Source organism: Humulus lupulus, chromosome X (genome assembly GCF_963169125.1).
Source record: "Humulus lupulus chromosome X, drHumLupu1.1, whole genome shotgun sequence".
In the NCBI taxonomy this organism is placed as follows: Eukaryota; Viridiplantae; Streptophyta; class Magnoliopsida; order Rosales; family Cannabaceae; genus Humulus; species Humulus lupulus.
In genome coordinates, this window is record NC_084802.1 from 4,087,220 (window position 1) to 4,108,882 (window position 21,663).

At 28.9% G+C, this 21,663-nt stretch overlaps 1 protein-coding gene across 1 annotated transcript; it reads left to right on the forward strand.

The window, feature by feature from the left end:
- Nucleotides 1-16,102: 16,102 nt before the first annotated feature.
- Nucleotides 16,103-17,252, forward strand: LOC133803703 (ethylene-responsive transcription factor ERF018). Its single transcript, XM_062241812.1, has one exon. The coding sequence runs from the start codon at nucleotides 16,183-16,185 to the stop codon at nucleotides 16,990-16,992; it is 810 nt and encodes a 269-aa protein (XP_062097796.1). The 5' UTR covers nucleotides 16,103-16,182; the 3' UTR covers nucleotides 16,993-17,252.
- Nucleotides 17,253-21,663: the final 4,411 nt, after the last annotated feature.

A 21,663-nucleotide genomic window follows, 5' to 3' on the forward strand; every position in this document is an offset into this window, starting at 1 on the left:
ATATTGTAGTTATTTAGAGCATCTTGCAAATTTTTAGAAAATTCGGAATAATTTACAGTGTCGAAAATTAGGTTCAAACATGTTGTTTTCCACTCGCCTAAAAAAATTATCACGCGTGCAACAACCTGTTTGAACCTTGTTTTTAGTACTATAAATTATTCCAATTTTTCTGAAAATTTGCAAGATTCTCTAAATAACTAGAATAAATACGGTCATAAAAAAATAAGGCCTAAAACTATTTGCGGTGAGGAAACACAAAAGAAGTGCACCGGTGCGCCTAAAAAAATCCAAAATTAGTATGAGTTATTAGAGGCTAAAGTCCCTATTCTTTTACAAGTGTAGCATTTAAGTCCCTTATCTTTGTTATTTTGCTGGCAAAAGTTCATAACATTACATAATTGTGCACATTTTTCTCAAATTGTTATCCCTCCATTAAAATGAGGATTAAACATGAATGTTAGGGATTATTGCCACTAAAAAAAATAAAAGATTAGAAACTTAAATGCTTCAATTTTGAAAGAACAGAGATTTTAGCCGCCAATGTCCATATAATTTTTTTTCAAGAAGATCAAATACTCTATAATTAACATATAAAAAAAATTATTTCTTAGATTTTTTAAGGGGCTATTGATTACCCTCCACAAGTTGTGGTTCTACCACTATATATATATTCCCATATTAATTTTTGTAATTAAGACAATTTTTTTTTACAATATATCATTTTCTCTATTTTTTCTTTACATTATTTAAATATTATATCTTTAAACATTTTTATTAATTAAAATAATTGAAAAGAAAAAAATAATAAATTTGGAGAGAGAAAGAAAGAAAATTGAATAAATAAATTTTTTTAAATATTTAAATGAGCTCTAATAATTCCTTATCTACATTTATAGTTTTTTAAGAGCTCCTTTAAACATTTTTTTATTTTTCAATTTTATTTCTTTCTCCCTCGAAAATTATTAGTTTTTATTTATTTTTATTATTTTAAATAAAAATGTTTAAATATATAATATTTAAATTATATAAAGAAAAAAATAGAGAAACTGATATATTGTAAAAAAAAATTATTGTCTTAATTTTATAATTAAAAAATTAATATGTAATTATACAGTGGTAGAACCACATTGTCTCCTTAAAAAAATATAAGAAATATTATTTTATATGTTAATTATAGGGGGTGTTTGGTACGAGGGTTTGATTTTTGGTGGGAATGCATTTGTCAAATCTAACCCATATTTGGTAAAAAAAAATTTAATGACTTGGTGGTTTATGTTTCCAAGCGAGTCTTATTTTTTAGCTTGATTTGAGATTATCTTAACCATTTTAAACACTTGAGTTTGACTTTCCTTTAATCTAAACCCCTCTAACTCTACTCCCACAAATCCAAATCTCATACCAAACACCCCATAAAATATTTGATCTTCATGAAAAAAAAAATTATATGGAAATTAACAGCTAAAGTCTCCGTTCTTTCAAAACTGAAGCATTTAAGTCATTGCTCTTTTATTTTTTAGCGTCAATAGTCCATAACATTCATGTTTAATCCCAATTTTGATGAATAAATAACTATTTGGGGGAAAATGTGTAACAATTACGTGAAGTTATGAACTTTTGCAAAAAAATAAAATATAAGGGACTTAATTACTACACTTGTAAAATAACATGAACTTTAGCTGCAATTACCCAATTATTATTCCAAAAAAGCTTCAAATATATAAACTATATCTGTACTAAACACACAAAAGGTCATTGAAATGCATGCATTTGGCTACGTTGACAAAATATTTATAGTCAACAAAACAAGAACATCAATACCAATTTATAAATATATATATTTATATTAAACTTTTCTTTTTCTATAACTAGTAATAAGGCCTATATATAGAAGCATGTATAAATATACTTATTCCACATCACCGTCAACGTTCGTTGATTATAAATATATATTTATATATATATATATATATATATACTATATACATGCATGTTATTATATTTCAAAGAAGAGCATACTACCCTCACTGAATTGGCTCATTCACTGGCCCCATTAATATTGAAAATTAGAAGCTTATTTATAACGAGTCAAATTATAAGCTTATTTATAACGAGTCAAGAGATCATTGTTGAGAGCTACATATTAAATTAATTGAATCCATATAACTGTATATTAAGATGAGAACATCTATATATGTATATATAATCCATCTCCGGCCATATATATATTTATGGAGTTTATATTTTGAAGCGCCGCAAAATGCATATCTTTTTTACTACTCGATGTGATAATTATTATAGCTAGTCAAAGGTTGTTGATTGTTGTTTCTTTTGACTTTGGTTCTTACTTTTTCTATACTACTTTTTTTTTTATAATTATACCATTTATATCTTATATATGAAAAAAATCAATTCATATTACACTGTACAAATATTGATTGCGACTAAAATTCCATAATTAATAATGGGTATTATTTATTTATTTCACAACCTGCATAATAACAATGTGATAATAAAAATATCTAAGTATCACTATACAAATAATACAAATTGATCTCAACTCCATATTTTAAAATATCTCATCAAAACATTTTTAAAATATCTCATCAAAATATTATGTTTTACATCAAATTTATCAACTTTTTTATATTTTAATAGTTCAATAAATAATTGTCTCCAAATGTAAAGTACGTAACCCTATTCATTGCAATAAAAAAAAAAAAAAAAAAATAACTCGATTTAAGCTCAAGTATTAAAAGTTCATTTTCACTATTTTTCTTTATATTTTAAAAAATAAATTAATTTACCTCATTTATTATTTTGGTCTATTTAGACAACACGTGAGTATATATTTATAGATAGTAGTGTCTCAGTGCGTTCGTCATCATTAATTAAATCACCAAACTATTTCGTTGTACGTTATATAGTAAAGGAAAATAGTAGTTTTATTTTCATATAGAAAAAAACTCATTGTTAAAAGTGGACTTTTTTAGCACGTGTTAAAATTAAATTTTTTTTTTTTAAAAAGTGGACCTTTTAAGTTTTTTTTAAAAAAAAAAAAAAAAACAAAAGAAGAAGTGGGCGCAGATTAGAACAAAATACAGTTGGACCCATTTTGTCACCAAGTGTAGATATTGGAGAGCCAAGAAATTGGTATAAGCACATATTGAAGATTTCTCTAAGATGATAATATATATTTTTAAAACCTAACTACCTAATTCCCTACCTATATAGTTCATTTTCCCATAGTCTAAGATTTTATAAGAATTCATATAGAGATTGGCCAATTTGACAATCACTAGATGTCTTGGCACCGACTTATTGTAAGTTTTTTTTTTTGTATGTATATATATATATATTAAATGAAAAATCGTTTTATTAAATACTTTGTATATATATTAAATACTTATTGTAAGTTGTGTTGAGAAAAAAGAGACAAACAAAGTAATTGTTTTTTATTTGGGGAGGGATGGAAGATTTGAATTTTGAATTTTGAATTTGAAACTTAAAGGGAATGTATTATCTTTTAGTAATATTTGTATTTGTTTTTCATATTTAATTCGGAGGAGAAACAAAGTAATTATTTTTTTTTTAATTTGGGAGGGATGAAATGTTTTAATTTTGAGTTTCAAACTTAAAGGAATGTATTATCATTAGGTTATATTTGTATTTGTTTTTCATATTTAATTTGGGGGAGGAATTGAAAATTTGAATTTCGAATATTTTATTTTTTTAAGGAAAAGTGTATTATTACTACGTTAAATTTGTAATTGTTTTTCATATTTGATTTGGGGAGTGATCTAAGATTTGCATTTCAAACATTTTTTTTGTAATAAAGAGAACTGTATTATTTGATTATAATTATGGCTAAGTAATTGTTAGTGGTGTTAATATTCATATTTAGATATTTCGTACATGCATGACTCAGTCATGTTTATGTTGCACAACAATAAATGATCAATCATAGTGTTGATTTAGGCCTAATTATTAGTAATATCACACTAACTTAAGTATAATAATTAATTGTGTACAATTGAACACATTAGTATATACTATATATATTATAATTTTGATACTGATGGGTGTGCAATCAAAATATTGGCTAGAAATAAATCAGGAAGATCGTGAGTATATAAAGATAAACAAATATCTCCATTAATGGTCAGCCTTTTGGGTATAACCAAAGAGCAAATCCATAAGGGCTTATCATACTAATGTGGAGATAAGCGATGTTCATGATTCTTACAAGTGGTATCAGAGCCATGTGGATGGATCCTTAGAGCATGTCAAACAGAGGTGATGGGCATCTATAATATCACAATGGGATCTGTGGATTAGCTCAATTAGGTAGGTGATGTGCCTCAAAATCTTCGCAATGTCTCCACGTCCCCACACATTGAAGATGATCAATTGACCTAGGATAGAGCAAAGCTCTTGAGGCACGGTGCTCCATATAGGTGTGTACTCCAATGTATTGGAGTGGAGTGAACAAACGAATAAATGATATTTTGAGGGGAGGCTTAGTGTCCTTTGTTCAAAAGGAAGATTGATGGATGTGCAACCAAAGTACCACATTCAATATAGAAATAGGAAAGATCTTTGGTATATAAGAATAGACAAATATCTTCATTGGTTGAGGTCCTTTGGTATAATCCAAGAGAAAATCCATGAGGGACTTAGGTGGGAAAAATTGAAGTATATCATACCAATGTGGAATTAGGTGTTGTCCAAGACCATTACAAATATAAGTAGTATATTATAATAATAATATTTTTGTACAAATATAATGTATTATCTATATGTAGTAATTATAAAAAAAAAGGGTGATCATATTTATGTTTATATGATAATGTCTAATTAAATCTTGAACATGCTAATAAAAAAATACTTGACAATATTATTTTATATTAAGAAGAAATTTAGAAAAATCGTAATTTGGTACATTTATAATTTTACAATTATAAAATATAGTATATTTTTTATAATGATTTATTGAAAATAATATATTTCAAATATTGTTTTCAACAATTGGTAGTATTTTATTACAAATTATCACTTTTAAAATTTTTATTAAAAAATACTACTGTTCAAACTTTCATAATTTAATTTACAAATCAGATTTAGACGTTAGGCATCCCAAGTGAAAAAAATATAATAATCCGCCTAAAGTAGTAGAAAAAAAATCATTTCTAGCATATGATAATTAAGAAATTCTAAGTATCCAAAGTTAAAAAATGATCTTTTAATAATTAATAATGATATATTCTTGAACTTTATACATAATTAAATTAAAAAATGAGCTTTTAATTAATATTTAGCAATTATAAATTCTGGGATTTTATGATCACCTAATAAAGTTCAAAATTTATTTCTTTAGGATTTTTATAATTTAAAATTTCAAACTATTGAGCACTGAAAACTAATTTTTTTTGTAGTATTATTTAATAATTTGTAATTCTTGTACTTTAAGTAATTAATAAAGTTGAAGCTTTGATCATTGTTAAAAAATAATTTATAATTCTTGCACTTTAAGTAATTATTTTTTTAATTTTGAATTTCATTGTAGTTTCTTCAAATTATTTACATTTTGACCCCTTGCAGTTCATATTTGGCTTTGTCCTTGTTCTTATGGATCATATTGCAACTAGTATCTTTTTTTCACCATATAATTAGTATTATATATTTTTAAATAATATAATGCTAGATTAAATAATGTGACAAAATGTGATTTGTCACACCTTGTAACATATTATTGAGAGTCACAAAATTGGACACATGTGTGTGCACAAATGTGACATATTTTGGAGTTACAAAATCAGTTACAAATTTGTAACACCGAAATATTACCCAATAATGTGAGATTGTGTATTATACATTTGAGTTTGGACTTTACAAAGCCATTATGAAATATGGTTGTTGAAGACATGTTTTAAACTCTTATTAGAAGGTTACAAAATCATGCGGGAAAGAGTTTGAGACGTTTTGGAAAAACTGAAAAATTTATGTGCTGAAAATGGGTTGTCACTGCAGTCATTAGTGTTCCTGGTCGCGGCCTGTGGAACAGAGGCTCACGGCTGCGGCCAGTAATGGCTCTGGCCGCGACCAGTGGTGTTGATAGCCAATTTCTCTTTTCAGTTTTTTCCAATTGGAACGGTTCTAACATCACAAGTAACTCCCAAATCTCCATTTTAATTTCATAAACATCCAATTAAACATTGGTAACAACCATGGGGGTTGGTGGAATTTGAAATTCAAAGGGTAGCTCAAATTTTATAAATAGGAGTCTAATGCTCACTTGTAAGACAACTCTATTTCTATCCACTAGAGCACTTGGCTAAAAATACACCAAAATATTTGATTATTCTAGAGATCTATTTCCATTATTGAGAGAATCCCTTAGTGCTTGAGATATGGGGAAATAAACTTTTGGACAAAGGTTGTAAACCTTGTTCAAGTTGGTGATCTCCAATGCTCTTCACATTGGTTGTGTGAGTAAGAGAGTTTTGCTTATTGTTCTTGTTATTTCTTTTTCTACTATTGCTTTTATCTTCTCTTCTTCTATTTCTATTTACTTGTATTTTTGTAATAAGAGTTGTAACACTTATTTATCTATCATTTTGTCTATTGTAACCTTTTGCATAGAGTTGTGTCTTTGGTTTTACCATTTCCATTGAGTATAATATATATATATATATATAAATACCAAACAATCAAAAGCTTAATTCCTTTTTAATGGAAGGAAAAACCATAGAGATCTTGTGAGGATTCAACTTTGAAAAAATGGATCAAGGTCGATCCAAAATTTGAGATATCATATTGTCCAATAGACTTGGAGTCTAGAGTGTGGTCAAATGAAATACATTTGAGAATTATTTAGTGACAATAATTCTTAAATATTAAATATCTCAATGAGGAGACATTTCAAAATTGTAGAAGTAATTTTGATTCTTACACCAATAGTGAATAGATTAAAGTGAACTTTATTCATTTTGGTTAAAAATGGTGGTATGTTTAAATTAATCTCAACGATGAGATAATTTTAAACAAAATCATAAGAAATCAAAGTGTTTAAATAAATCAACGAGGGTTTATTTTCTTTAATTTAACGTCTTTTAACAAAATTGACATCTTCAAATTGATTTTGATGAGAAATCAATGGATGTCAAAGTGGTGTTTTCAAAAGAATCTCAAAGAGACTCTTAGAAAATACACAAAAGTTGTTTAAGTGATTTTGAGATTATTTAGACAACTAAAAGTGAAAATTAGTGATTATTTGTTTGAGAAATTCTCACATTACTTTTGTGTTCACATTTTCTTTTTTGTGAAATATATAAAAGAAAGAAACTAAGTGAAAACTACTTTCAAAGAAGTGTGTCTTGCTTTAGCAAGTAAATAAATCAAAATAAACATTAAGGTTTTGTTTATTTTGATCTATTGAGAGTTTATCATGTGACTTAAAGGACTCATGATAAACTTTGTGAATTATAAGTCTAGATTTATCTTGGAGGATAAAAGACTTAATAGAAATAAAGAGATTTCAATTTAAAAGTGATATTTTCACTTTATGTGAGAAATATGGGGGTGATGCTCCAAAGTTAATCAATTTATTTTCATAATGGTTGATTAATTTGGTCATGCTATAAACTAGGTGATTTGAAATTCCACATTCTAAATTACTTTAGATATGTGTGTATAGAATTGATAATTCTAGACATGTTTGGTGTTTAAAGTTATTGTTTTAATATTTTGATTCAAGAAGGAATCAATTTAAAACATAAAGGAGAATTTTAGAAACAAAAAAGTTTCTAGAATTAATGTTCAAGAAAATGTTTATATCTTGGATATTGAATTATAAAATAGTGGGGGTATTGACTATGATCAAAATCACTATTTTAATGGTGCAACTATTTTAATCAAACTATAGCTAGCGACAAAATTTGAATAAAATAATCAGAGTGTTTAACTAAGCATACATGAGAAAAGAAATGACTCAAATGAAATCATTTCTACATCTTAAGGGATGAGACTTAGACTCCCTAAAGAGATTCATGATTGATGGTAAATTATCTTAATACTAGAAATCAAACTAGTATTAGGTTCAATAGGTAATAACAAATCAATCAAGTGAATTGTAGTAGTACTCAAATTTTGTCCTATCTGAGACATGAGTACTAGAGTGTTACCAAATGAGGGTTAAAACCGAATGATTTTTTTAATAGAACTCAGTCTTAAAAAGATAAGTATTTTAGGGTAGGTAAGAGTTCTACCTATATAGACCTAGGGGTGGTGCCGCCTCTCATGAGAATTATGAATCATTTTTAAGAAAAGTCTATGAATAGAATGTGCACATGGAAATTAACGGTGCAAAAGCGAGACATTGAAGTCTCAAGTGAACATAGCAAATGTGTGTGCTATCACCGATTTGTTATCAAGGGATAGTGGTTCAATGTTTCGGCAACCAAAATTTCAACAAACTCTGTGAAAATTACACTAAGGTAAAATTCAAGTCGAAATACATTTTACTTTATGCACCAATGCAAATGTTCTATAGAAAGTAATTATTTAATCAAGTGAGGGAATAATATATTTTAATATAATGTTTGATTGATTAAATAAGTGTTACAAAAAGTGATTATTTAATCTAAATGGGGGAATGTTATATTATTTTAAATAATATAATGTTAGATTAAATAATGTGTTAGAATGTGATTTTTCACATCTTGTAGCATATTATTAAGATTCACAAAATTAGACACATGTGTGTGCCCAAATATGACATATTTTGGAGATACAAAAATCACATACAAATTTGTAACTCCCAAATATTACCCAATAATGTGTAGATTGTGTGTTACACATTTGAGTTTGGATTCCATAAATCCATTATGAAATATGGTTGTTGGAGAAATGCTTTTAACTCTCATTAGGTGTATGGAGGTTACAAAATCATGCGAGAAAGGGGTTTGAGATGTTTTGGAAAAACTGAAAAATTTTATGTGCTGAAAATGGGCTGTCACCGCGAGCACTAGTGTTCCTGGTCGCAGCCTGTGGAACAGAGGCTCATGGCTGCGGCCAGTAATGGCTCTGGCCATGACTAGTGGTGCTGACAGCCAATTTCTCTTTTCAGTTTTTCCAATTTGAACGGTTCTAACATCACAAGTAACTCCCAAATCTCCATTTTAATTTCATAAACATCAAATTAAACATTGGTAACAACCATGGGGGTTGGTGGAATTTGAAATTCAAAGGGTATCTCAAATTTTATAAATAGGAGTCTAATACTCACTTGTAAGACAACTCAATTTCTATCCACTACAGTACTTGGCTAAAAATACACCAAAATATTTGATTATTCTAAAGATCTATTTCCATTATTGAGAGAATCCCTTAGTGCTTGAGATATGGGGAAATAAGTTTTTGGACAAAAGTTGTAAACCTTGTTCAAGTTGGTGATCCCCAATGCTCTTCACTTTGATTGTGTGAGTGGGAGAATTTTGCTTATTGTTCTTGTTATTTCTTTTTCTACTATTGCTTTTATCTTCTCTTCTTGTAATAAGAGTTGTAACACTTATTTATCTATCATCTTGTCTATTGTAACCTTTTGCATAGAGTTGTTTCTTTGGTTTTACCATTTCCATTGAGTATAATATATATTTATATATATATATATCTCTAACAATTAGTTGTATTAGCATAAAATCTAAGCCAATAGAACTTTATTGTTAACAATACATAATTTGATCATTTTGTCTTCATTTCTACAAAACACGAACCATTCTTAAGCATTTTCTTGCCCTTCCATAAGTTGCAATCTTTTGTCCTTTAAGGAATTAAATAGGAAAAAATATAATTTTTATTTTCTTGTTAAGATTACTAGGTTATGGAAATGTTTTTATCCCTTACATTTGATTCTACTTCTATTCTAAATTCACTCCTTTGGTGGCTGAAACACCAAACAAGAAACTCAAAACTCAACAAGAACTTAGTACAAAATAGTAAGAAATCATAAGAGAACACAAGACAAGGTTTACGTGGTTTAGCACAACAATGTGCCTACGTCTACGGGAGAGAACAACCAACTGGCTTGTTGAAATTTATTGATGTAGCTCGATTATAGATTACAAAATAGGATTAGAATCCTTCTCAACTAAACAATGGTGTCTTGCACCACACACTCAGTACATAATTCTTTATAGAAGAGATACTTAGAACACTAGTTCGCTTCTCTGAACTCCTTTCTCTTCCCTCACTCTCAATTTTTGATGTGTCTTCATAATGAGGTGATAACTTCCTTTTATAGAGCCTTCAAAGATGACCTTGCTCTGACTTTTAAGTTGTAACCGAATTAACTAACTAACTGTCATAACAAAAAGTAGTAAAAGAAAAGATTAAGTGAGCTGAACCTCACAAACTCCTCATGGTTTAGTTCACTTAATCAAATCTGAAAGAGCTTTTAGGACCGAAAAAATATTCTCTAAATTCCAATGAATGTGTCTCAATAAGAGAATTAGAAATCTTCAACACTCAACAAGTTTAGACAATGTCTAAACTTTTCGTAGTAACACTTTTGGTGAATATATCAACAAGATTATCATGAGTACTCATTTTCTTGACATGCACTTGCTTAGATAAGACTATATCTCTGATGAAGTGTAACTTGATGTCTATATGTTTAGACCTTTCATGGAACATAGAATTCTTCATAAGATGCAAGACACTTTGATTATCACAATGTACTGATGTCAGCTGATTTAAAACCCAATTCTTCAATTAGTCCTATAAGCCAAATTTCCTCTTTAATGGCTTCTGTAGCAGCCATATATACAATCTTTGTTGATGATAAAGCAACAAACTTCTGTAAGTTAGACTTCTAACTAACACAACCTCCAAGAGCTGTAAAGACATAATCGGTAAATGACCTTCGAGTATCAATGTTCCCAACAAAATCCAAGTCTACAAAACCTTTCACTTCTTCTTTAAACTGACTATCATTTCTGAAAATTAACCATGTATTCAATGTTCCCTTTATGTACGACCTCATGACCCATTTAATAGCATCCCAATGTTTAGCTCCAGGATTAGCAATATATCTGCTAACAACACTCATTGAATGAGCCAAATCTTGTCTTGTGCACACCATAGAGTACATTAGAATGCCAACACAACTAGTATAGGGAACTGACTAAGTCATTGATAACTTAAAATGTTGAGCAATTAGTGTTGAAATAACTTTAGAATTACTCATACCAAACTTCTCTAATACCTAAAGCAAGTATCCCTTCTGAGATAGAGTAATAACATGTGGTTCAGGCCTTTTATTGTCAATACCAAGAATTCTCTTTGCAACTCCGAGGTCTTTCATCTCAAATTCTTGTTTAAGCTTTACTTTAAGTTTATTTATTTATTTTCTCTCTTTTCCAATAATCAAAATATTATCAACACACAATAACAAATAAATTTTATTATTGAAATATACACATGGATCATATTTAATTTTATCATAGCCATCTTAGTCATATAGTCATCAAATCTAAGATTTCAGTGCCTTGGTGCTTGTCTAACTCCATAAAGTGACTTCTTAAGTAAACATACAAGATTTGAGTCTTTTCTTTCAAATCCTTCTGGTTGATGCATGAATATTTCTTCTTCTAAGCTTCCATGTAAAAAAGCAGTTATGACATCCATCTGATCCACCTCTAGATTGAACTTAGCAGCCTTTAGCGTCATTACTCTAATGGAAGCTTGTTTAACCACTAGTGGAAAAAATTCATTGTAATCTATACCCTTTTGCTGTGTGAAACCTTTGGCCAACAATTTGGCTTTGAACCTGTTATTTTCAACACCTAGAATGCCTTCCTTTTTCTTGAATATCCATTTGCAGCCTAGGTCTTGTTCTTCTATAAAGACAACATTTCTTCTTGTATGGCTTAAAGACATTCTACAACATCTTTGCTATTAGTGGCTTCATGATAAGTTGTAGGTTCTGAACTGTCATTCTCTCCGGCAACAGACAATGCAAATGCTAGAAACTCAACATATCCAAGTCCATCAGGTGGTCTCGACTTTCTTCTCTCCCTGCCTGTGGCTAACTGGTAAGAACTCAAGTCAGTTTGAGTAGTATCATTTGTATTAGTTTCATCTTCATGGTTATCATCATTTTGAATTGTCATCTATTGGTCCACCTCAAGCTTCACATTGTCACTCCTTTTAGGTTGTTCAAGTGTCACTATAGCTTTAGATTTCAAAAATATTTCATCCTCTCTAAACACTACATCTTGACTAATGAAACATAATAGTGAATTGTGACTTACAGCTGGTGCAACACTACTAGTAATTGTTTTTCCATCTAAGAAATGAAGACCATTTGTCAACTGACCTTTCATCATCACTAATGAACCCTTTGAAACCTTTAAGGTTCCATCATCAATCTTTACTGCATATCCATTCTTGTCAAACATCCCAATGGATAACTGATCTCTCTTTAAATCTAGTACATATCTGACATTCTGCAGAGTTCTTACAATGACATCATGCATTTTCATCACGACTGATCCAATTCCCTTGAGTTCACAACCTTTATTATTACCAAGTAACATGGTTCCACCATGTTATTCGGTAAGAGAGTTGAACAAATCTTTGTTGGGACTCATGTGAAATGAGCAACTTGAATCCATGATTCGTTCTCCAGCTGAAACTGTGTTTGAAACCACAAGAACATCTGCAGAATCATAACCACCAGTAGTTACACTAGCCTCACCATTATTTCTGTTTTTGTGATTGTTCTCTCTTTTTGGTTTAGCTTTTAATGCCAAACACTCATATCTGAAATGACCTCCATTTTCGCAATAATAACATTGTTTTCAGTAGCATTGTTTCTTGTCTTCGATTTGGACCTGTAACCACTTTGACCACGAGAATACTTTCCACCTTTGTATTCTTTCTTTTCAGGTATACATCTTACAAACAATCCTTATCCACTACTTTTAGCACTGTCATCTTCTCTTTTTTGTATCTCTTTAGAACTCAAGACTTCCTTAACCTTAGACATTGTCAAAGTGTCTTTACCATGCAAAATTGTATCAACAAAATGTTCATACACCTTTGGTAAAGAACTCAAGAGAATTATTGATTGATCCTCCTCATCACATTTGACTCCAAGATTGTTCAAATCGATTATAATTATGTTGAAATCATCCAAATGCTTCCTTAGTTCCTTAGATTCATCCATCCGAAGACTGTATAACTTCTTCTTGAGATACAATTTATTTTCCAATGATTTCTTCATATAGATCGAACCTAGTGTGACGCCCCACATCACTATGGCTGCTTTCTAGAATGACGACTGGCCCTACAATCCAAGACAAGTCTTTCCAGCGTGCTTTGTCCTCACTCGCACACTTCCTGGGAAAACTTCCCAGGAGGTCACCCATCCCTAGATTACTCCAGGCCAAGCACGCTTAACCATGGAGTTCTCAAGTGATGGGCTACCGAAAAGAAGATGCACCTTCCTGATATAGGTAGTAACCATCAATCCATTTAAGCCCTCTTCAACTGTGTAGTCTCATACCTACACAATCTTAGAATCATTACACTTGACCTTCCCCAGGCGGTGTGGGATTGCACAGCTTACCCGGTCTTTCCCCTTACGGATCACGGGATTCTGACTGTCACACCTAGTTTGTTCCACAATCCAAGACAAGGTATACGTGGTTCAGCACAACAATGTGCCTACGTCCACGGGAGAGAACAACCAACTGGCTTGATGAAATTTATTGATGTAGCTCGATTACAGATTACAAAATAGAATTAGAATTCTTCACAACTAAACAACGGTTACATAAATCTTTATAGAAGAAATACTTAGAACACTAGTTCTCTTCTTTGAACTCCCTTATCTTCTCTCACTCTCAATTTCTGATGTGTCTTCATAATGAGGTGATAACCTCCTTTTATAGAGCCTTCAAAGATGACCTTACGTTGTAACCAAATTAACTAACTAATTGTCATAACAGAAAGTAGTAAAAGTAAAGATTAAGTGAGTCGAATAACCTCAACTCCAAAACAAATTGAAAGACCTACAACACATAATCTCATCAACTTTTATATGTTTCTTGTGTTCGATCTTTGATAATGTATGTTACATAGTAGATAATATAGCGTACGGTAAGATTAATTAGTAATCATGAGTGGAGTAATTCTTATTCTTTATTCAATGAAAGACGCTTTTATATAATAACAACATTATACACTTAAATGGATCAGGATGAGATTACTTATAAACACTACCTAGATAATTCATTCATTTGCATATTTGTACACAAAAACAAAATGTGAATAGTCCACTACAATCTCTCTGTCCCGCACAAAATGTTGTTGATCGATCTCTATGAAATATCATATATATATATATATAATGAATTGATTATTATGTGAATTAATGCATTTTTGAACCTCAAGAGGGAGCCAAGAGCCAAATAAGATATGAAATATATGTAAGCAAGACCGTGATTAGTACGTACTTGGCATGATTCATTGCTATACAATAGTTATCGAAGCAAAGAACGTAAGTTAGTTTCTAATTAATTTCTTTAGTCAAAAGAGTTTGATAAAAGTCAGATATATACATATATAGTAAAAAGCGGCATTAAAATACAGAAAATTAGTCGGTGTGTGAGAAGCAGTAATAAGATATTGATTTCTAAACCCTAGAATAAGAAGAACCAACCATTAATTTCTAAATAAATATCTCTCTCTGTCTCTCTCTAACCCTAATTAATTTGTTTTTTTTTTATGGGTAGTAGTAGTCGTAGTATACATCAAAGCCCAGATTAAGAAAGCTAGAAAAAAGTGATAGTGAGTGATTGTGTGATGAACGTTTAAGCTTCTGAGGATGACAAACAACATATACCGATAGCGGCTGGCCGGTGGTCCAGGTGCCACCACTTTTTATTTTATTTCTAAACTTTAAAACAATTTTATTTATTTATAATAATAATAATATGATAAAAACTCTATAAAAAGTTAAAACCCAAACAATATATATATATATATATAAATATCTTATATTCTAGCTATAAATTAACAAATATATTTATTTATAATCTAAACTCTATGTTTCATATATTAAGTCTTAAATTCTTAATTGTACACCCTTATACAAAAAAGATAAAATAAAAATTGTGTGTACCCAAAGTTTGAATTTTTCTTGATAAAATATATAATTAAATTAAAAATACATTATATCAAATATTAATTAAAAAATAATACAAAGAACTTTTTTATATATATATTATATGATTTTTTTTCTATTTAGGGTTGAGATTTACTTATTAAGCCTCAATTTTTTTGTTGAGTGTTGTTATTTGACACCTTAAGGTGTCCAACACTACATAAAGTGATAACCTATGATTAGTTAGCGATATCTCTCATAATACTTATTAAATTCAAATGCAGGTCAAATTCGTGAAGATTAGGGGCCCAATAATTTTTTTAGTATTTTTATTATAATTATATATAAAAAGGCATTTCTGTAAATTTTTGGAGCCTTTTATATAAAAAGAAATGATATTTTTCAAAATATTTGACATTTTTATAGTGGAGGGCCTAGGCAAAATAGCATGATTACTTATGATTATGACCGATTTTGTTCAAATGTGTGAGACCCGATATTAGATTGCATCAATATTACGACACTTCTTAGTAGTATTAAACACAATTCTCTTATTGTTTTGGTCAAGTATTAAGGCTCAAATTTTAAATGTGATTTATTTGAATGATTTTACTTTAAATTGGTGATATAGATAACTCTTCTTTTAATGAAATTTATTACCACAATTCAATACTCTCTCCTTCAATCTAAGCCAAAAGAAATTAAGGCACGTGGTGTAAATGGGAAATGGAAATGTGGACCCACCGCGTCTCTTCTAGTCATACTCAGAGTAGTCTCTTCCACTGACCACGTATCCTACACTGATTAATAATCCACACGTTTGGTAAAAATTATTCAGAAAATAAAAAATAAATTAAAAAAGGACAGTAAAGACTATGACTCTTTCTTTTTATGGAGAGAATTCATCCAAGTATAAATATCAGTTATTGGTACAACTCATTAAAATTCTCATTCACTAATTATCCACACAAACAAAAACATTCTCATCCTATTATATATTATATATTATTATTATCATGGATGAACAATCACACCAGGTAGTTATCGATCATGGCGATCACGATTATCATCACAATAATAGTAATCAGTACCCAAAATACAAAGGAGTTCGAAAGAGAAAATGGGGGAAATGGGTTTCTGAGATTAGGCTTCCGAACAGCCGTGAGAGAATATGGCTTGGGTCGTACGACATGGCCGAGAAGGCGGCCAGAGCTTTCGACGCCGCCCAGTTCTGCCTCAGGGGGCCCGACGCCCACTTCAATTTCCCCGACACTCCTCCGGACATCGCCGGTGGCCAGTCACTCACTCCCCAAGAGATTCAAGTCGTCGCGGCTAGGTTCGCCAATGACTTCTCAATCATCACTGCTACTACTAATTGCCATGGTAATAATTTGCAGGAACAACCAAACCCTAGCTACGATGATCCACCGGATCAGTCCGGTGGCGAGCCCTCTCGCAGGGGATCATCGTCTGAGGATGTTCGTGTTCGTGATGATGATGATGGCTTTTCCAACACGGACTGGTCGTTGTTCAACTTTTTGGATTATTCTTCGAATAATGATGATACTTATTATAATAGCAATATTCACGGCGGCCACTACCATGGAAGTGCAGGTGGTTATTATGATGATTTTGACCCTTTTTCTGGGATTGAAGATGATGATCATCCGATTATTCAGTACTCAGGTGACTCGATTCTTCAAGCTGCAACAGCTGATGATCATGATAACAACATCACTACTAATACTGCTACTCATGATCAAGATTACCCTTTTACTACTTCTCATTATTATGATTCCCACTCCTCATTTCTTTGGAACTTTTAGCCTATAAATATAGTTATATCTATATATATATATAGTTCACATATATATATATATGTATCAGCATGGCTCCTGGTCATTTTAGCAGCCGGGATAGCTGCAAATGGTTCTCGCCACTTCTCACATTTCGTCTATATATACAGTGAATTGTATAATTGTAATGTGTATCGATATATAGACGTATATTTATATATATGTGTTTGTGTGTGTGTTATTAGGCTCCTTTTTTGGGGGTGTATCTATATATGTTAAATAAAGTACTATATATATATATTCATAAACTATTTCTATACTAAATATGTTTTTGGTTTCCCTTTTAAGGAAATTGGTAAAGTGTGCGAAACCGATGTATCATATATAATGATAATGATAATAATAATAATTATAAATATTCTCATTTATATTTAATGGTTTCACAAGATCCATATATATATATATATGGTCTCTTTCATAATATATAGCTTTTCATGTGGATGTGGTCATTATGTCTACTCATAGATATAGATAGGGTGCCATGTCTAGGATGTACTGAATACCCACTATTGTGACTATATATATATATATATATATAGTCCATAGTTTATTGTATATATATATATATATATATTCTTTATATACAATGCCATACCCATCTTTCACTTTCTTTCAATTTTTCATAGTCATTACACCATTAACATTAGAGTTTATACCAGTTCTTATCATCAACCACTTAACATCATTATCATCTAGTAGTCTAATCACTTTATAAACTAATTGATAGTAAAAAGATCACTATAAAGAAAATTAAGTGTTTGTTTGTATATTGTAGTGATATCTTGAAATTAATTTCTTAAATTTATATATAACTAAAAAATTGTATGTGGTTAATAATAATTATTATTATTATAAATGTGATGTTTAAATAAGTAATAATTTATTGTGATTATAATTAAGATAATATCTTATTATAATTTGTAACTGCTCCTACATATAAATTTATTAATAATTGTTGTGTGTTGTGTCTTATAAAAGTATATTTATTAAACACAATATATATTATTTTTGTGACTAAAGCTTTTAATTAAGACATAATTATCATAACTCTTTTACTTAAAATTTCAGTTACTTTTAATTAAATTTTGAAACTAAAATCTTACTTTTAATTACAAATAATGTTATGATTAATATAGTATTTTTATTATTATTACTAGAGTAAACAAATGCAAATTTAGCTGCCAAAAGAGGTTCTTATTGGCATCAATTCTTTTTATTAGATGCAGTTAATCTCGACACAAAATATTCAGTATTTTTTTTTTGTCAGGGTTATTAAGTAAAATTTTAAATTGTGGCGAAGATTAATAATTAATTATTATTGCTGTGTAATAAGTGTATATTTTTTTTTATGTATTCGTAATTTTTAATTGTAACGGATAGATCGAGATAATCTTTTTTATATAAATAAAATTGTATTTAATATTTGTTAGAGTCGATGATATCTCCATAAAAGTAATTTATTATATGAAGATTAGATTAAAATCAAAGAGTAATTTTCCTATTAATAATGATAACGAAAAATTCAGTGTAATTTCCATATTTATACATATATTATCTCTACCTTGTCTTAGGATTCAGTTTTTAATTACTAATAAATACTAAACTTTTTAATAAAAGAAAGAATACATTTAAAAGTAACTATATATTTTTTAATTACGTTTATAAAATAGGAATGAGAATTTATATATTATTTAAAAATGAAAATTCAAAACACGAACTGATAAAGATTATGTTATGTAATTTTGTAAAAAAAAAAGATTATGTCATGTAATATTTCTCCACTTTTTGTTTATCCAAAACAAAAAGATTATTCTTATTAATGAATATAAATAAAATTGCATATATAATGATGTTAAGATTAAATAATTATTAACTTGTAATTATAATTTTATTAGGATACTTTTGTGTATTTTTTGTGACACAATGAGCTTTCGTTCACCAATAAAACAAAAGTATAACGCCTCACAAAGATAAGAGAATTTTGCAGCAAAATATTCTTATATTTACTCTTACTTATTTCCTCACTTAATGATAAAGGGAATAATATCTATACCAATTTGGTTATGGAAAAGACTTTATGCATAATATTTAATTAAAAAGTATAATGATATGTGCACACAAAATTTATACCAAATTATCATACACTCACAACAACAAAAAAAGGTCTTTCCCAGCGCGTTTTTGTGCCGATAACAGTGCTATTTTTCGCTGACAAAGTCGTTTGACTTTTGCCGACGCGTTTTTGCATCAGAAAATGGGGACGGCAAAGTTCCGTTAGTACTAGGACTTTTGTTTGGTGCAAAATGAACCGCAGCGACAAAAGCAACTTTTAAAGAAGGGTACGTCGAGAAAAATTGTTTTTTGCAAAATAGGGGGAAACACTTTTATTATAATATGTTAATTAATTATTTAATTTAAATTAAATTAAATTAATTAATTATTTAAAAAAACTCATTTGTACTAAAATAAATTAAAATTAAAACTATAAATTAGTTAATTGTCTCCACTAAACATAAAAACAAAGTAAATAATAAAAGAGAAATCATGTTATCACTATTGGTAACTTATTTGGTCTTTGTTTATTTCTTTGGCAATCAATTGTTTGAATTTATAAATATAAATAATTAAGCAGATTTGCATTACTAATTTTAATAATTTTTTTCGTGATTTATTAAAAGTTTACAAGGAAAATTTACATATCATATGATTTTTGCATTTTAATTTTAAAAATTATCTAAGATATTTTATTTACATAAAATCATGTTACATCATAAAAAAAATCCAAAAATTTAAAAATAATATACCTGAAATAAAAAAGTTTAAGTAATTCAAGATTTTTTTTTTTCATTTTTTCTAAGTTTTCAAAGTTCGAATCCGATAAAATACTAACGGGTTATATTTTTATAAAAAAAAAACTTAAATTTTAGATCATATTATTAAAAATGTATTAAAACTTATTATGTAATAGACTAAAAGTAAATTTTGCTAATAAATTATATGATAACTTAATTGTTATACTTTATTGTAACTAATTAGTTTCTATAATAAACTTGATGGAAGTTAATGTAAAAATATCTTAAATAATAAGATAAGATAATATATCCTAAAAAATAATTAATTAGTATCTTAAGATAATAAATTAATTTTCTACAAATAAACTTTGGAAGTAATCAAACTATACATAAAATTCTGTGGTATAAAAATAAAGTTTTTTATAAAAGAAAAAAATAACCACTTATTATCTTATAAGTATTATTTTTGAAAACCTAAAATAAGGTAAAATCTAGAATTATGACTTTTCTATTTTAAGCATATTATTTTTTAATGATGTGACAAGTAAATGTATTTTTATAAATAAATTTATTAAGTTGATTTTATAATATAGTCCTTAAACTCAGATGGGCCAATGAAGGCTAGGTATAGGTGTAGACATTTTTTAAAGCTATCTATGATAAGGATTTTCATTATCTTTTTGGTTTTATCTCCATATTTTTATAATATAAAGCTCTACACTACACATTCTCACATCCACCATACTGTGAGGTGATTTTGTTTTCGTATTACTGTTATTATCATACACCTATAGCCATTTTTTTTATTTTTTATTGTTGTATTGCTTGGAAATGATTAATTTGTTATTATTATTATTGTTAAATAATTTGTTTGCTATAGTTGTATTTTATTTTTTTTATTGCTAGGAAACGGAAGGAACTCAATAAAATTATATTAACCACTTAAACTATATTTGTCATGATTTTTCATTTTGACTCAAATTTTCTTTTCAATTATCATATTAATAGTATTAAATATATACATTACTTTTGCATTTTTTACTCTAAAAAATATCACAATTATTTTATATACCAGATAAAAATAATGTGCAATGGTTAGTTTTACAGTTATAAGCATGTTTATTCAAATATATATTTATTTTTTTTATTTTTTAATTATCATATAAATTTTAATAAATAAATAATATCATAAAAATAAATAAAATATGTTTAATATAATGTATGACATAAATGTATTTAAAAAATTAGGGCAAAACATTGCCTATAATTTTAATAAAAACTGGTTCACTTTTTTTTCTTCAATATATAATAAAACGAATTACAATTCAATAGTATATATAAATATTTATATCAATAATCTCTACATATATGACATCTAAACACAACATTAACATAGATATATATATGTTTATATGGCTGCATGACATATATATATATAAATTACAATAATATTAAAAAAATTAATAATAGAATATGTTATCCCTGTTTCCTGCCGTGGGCCCAAGACTGCGTTCCAGACCCACGAGTCGGCCAATTGAGGGTGGGCCCAGCCTAGGCCTGTTTGGCAAGGAGTATAAAGGGTATCGACAGCCCAATTCTGGGTGAGGCCTGGAAGGCGTCCGAGAAGTATTGTCCGGGACGGTCATCCGGGAGACGGTACGACTGACTGGGGGTAACAGTCGGGATCGACAAGAATGGTCCCGAAGCCTGGTAAATGATTCGGGCTCCTGGTAGATGGTCCGGGCCCACAGTAATTGGTACGGGACCTCAACGAACAGAGATGGACTTGGGTAAACGAACCCGAGTCAGGTCCTCCAGGTTGGCAGGATAAAGCATCTGTGACCCTGAC

Excerpts from the sequence above, each read along its gene's own strand:
- LOC133803703 (XM_062241812.1), top strand. The coding sequence starts at position 16,183 with ATGGATGAACAATCACACCAGGTAGTTATCGATCATGGCGATCACGAT.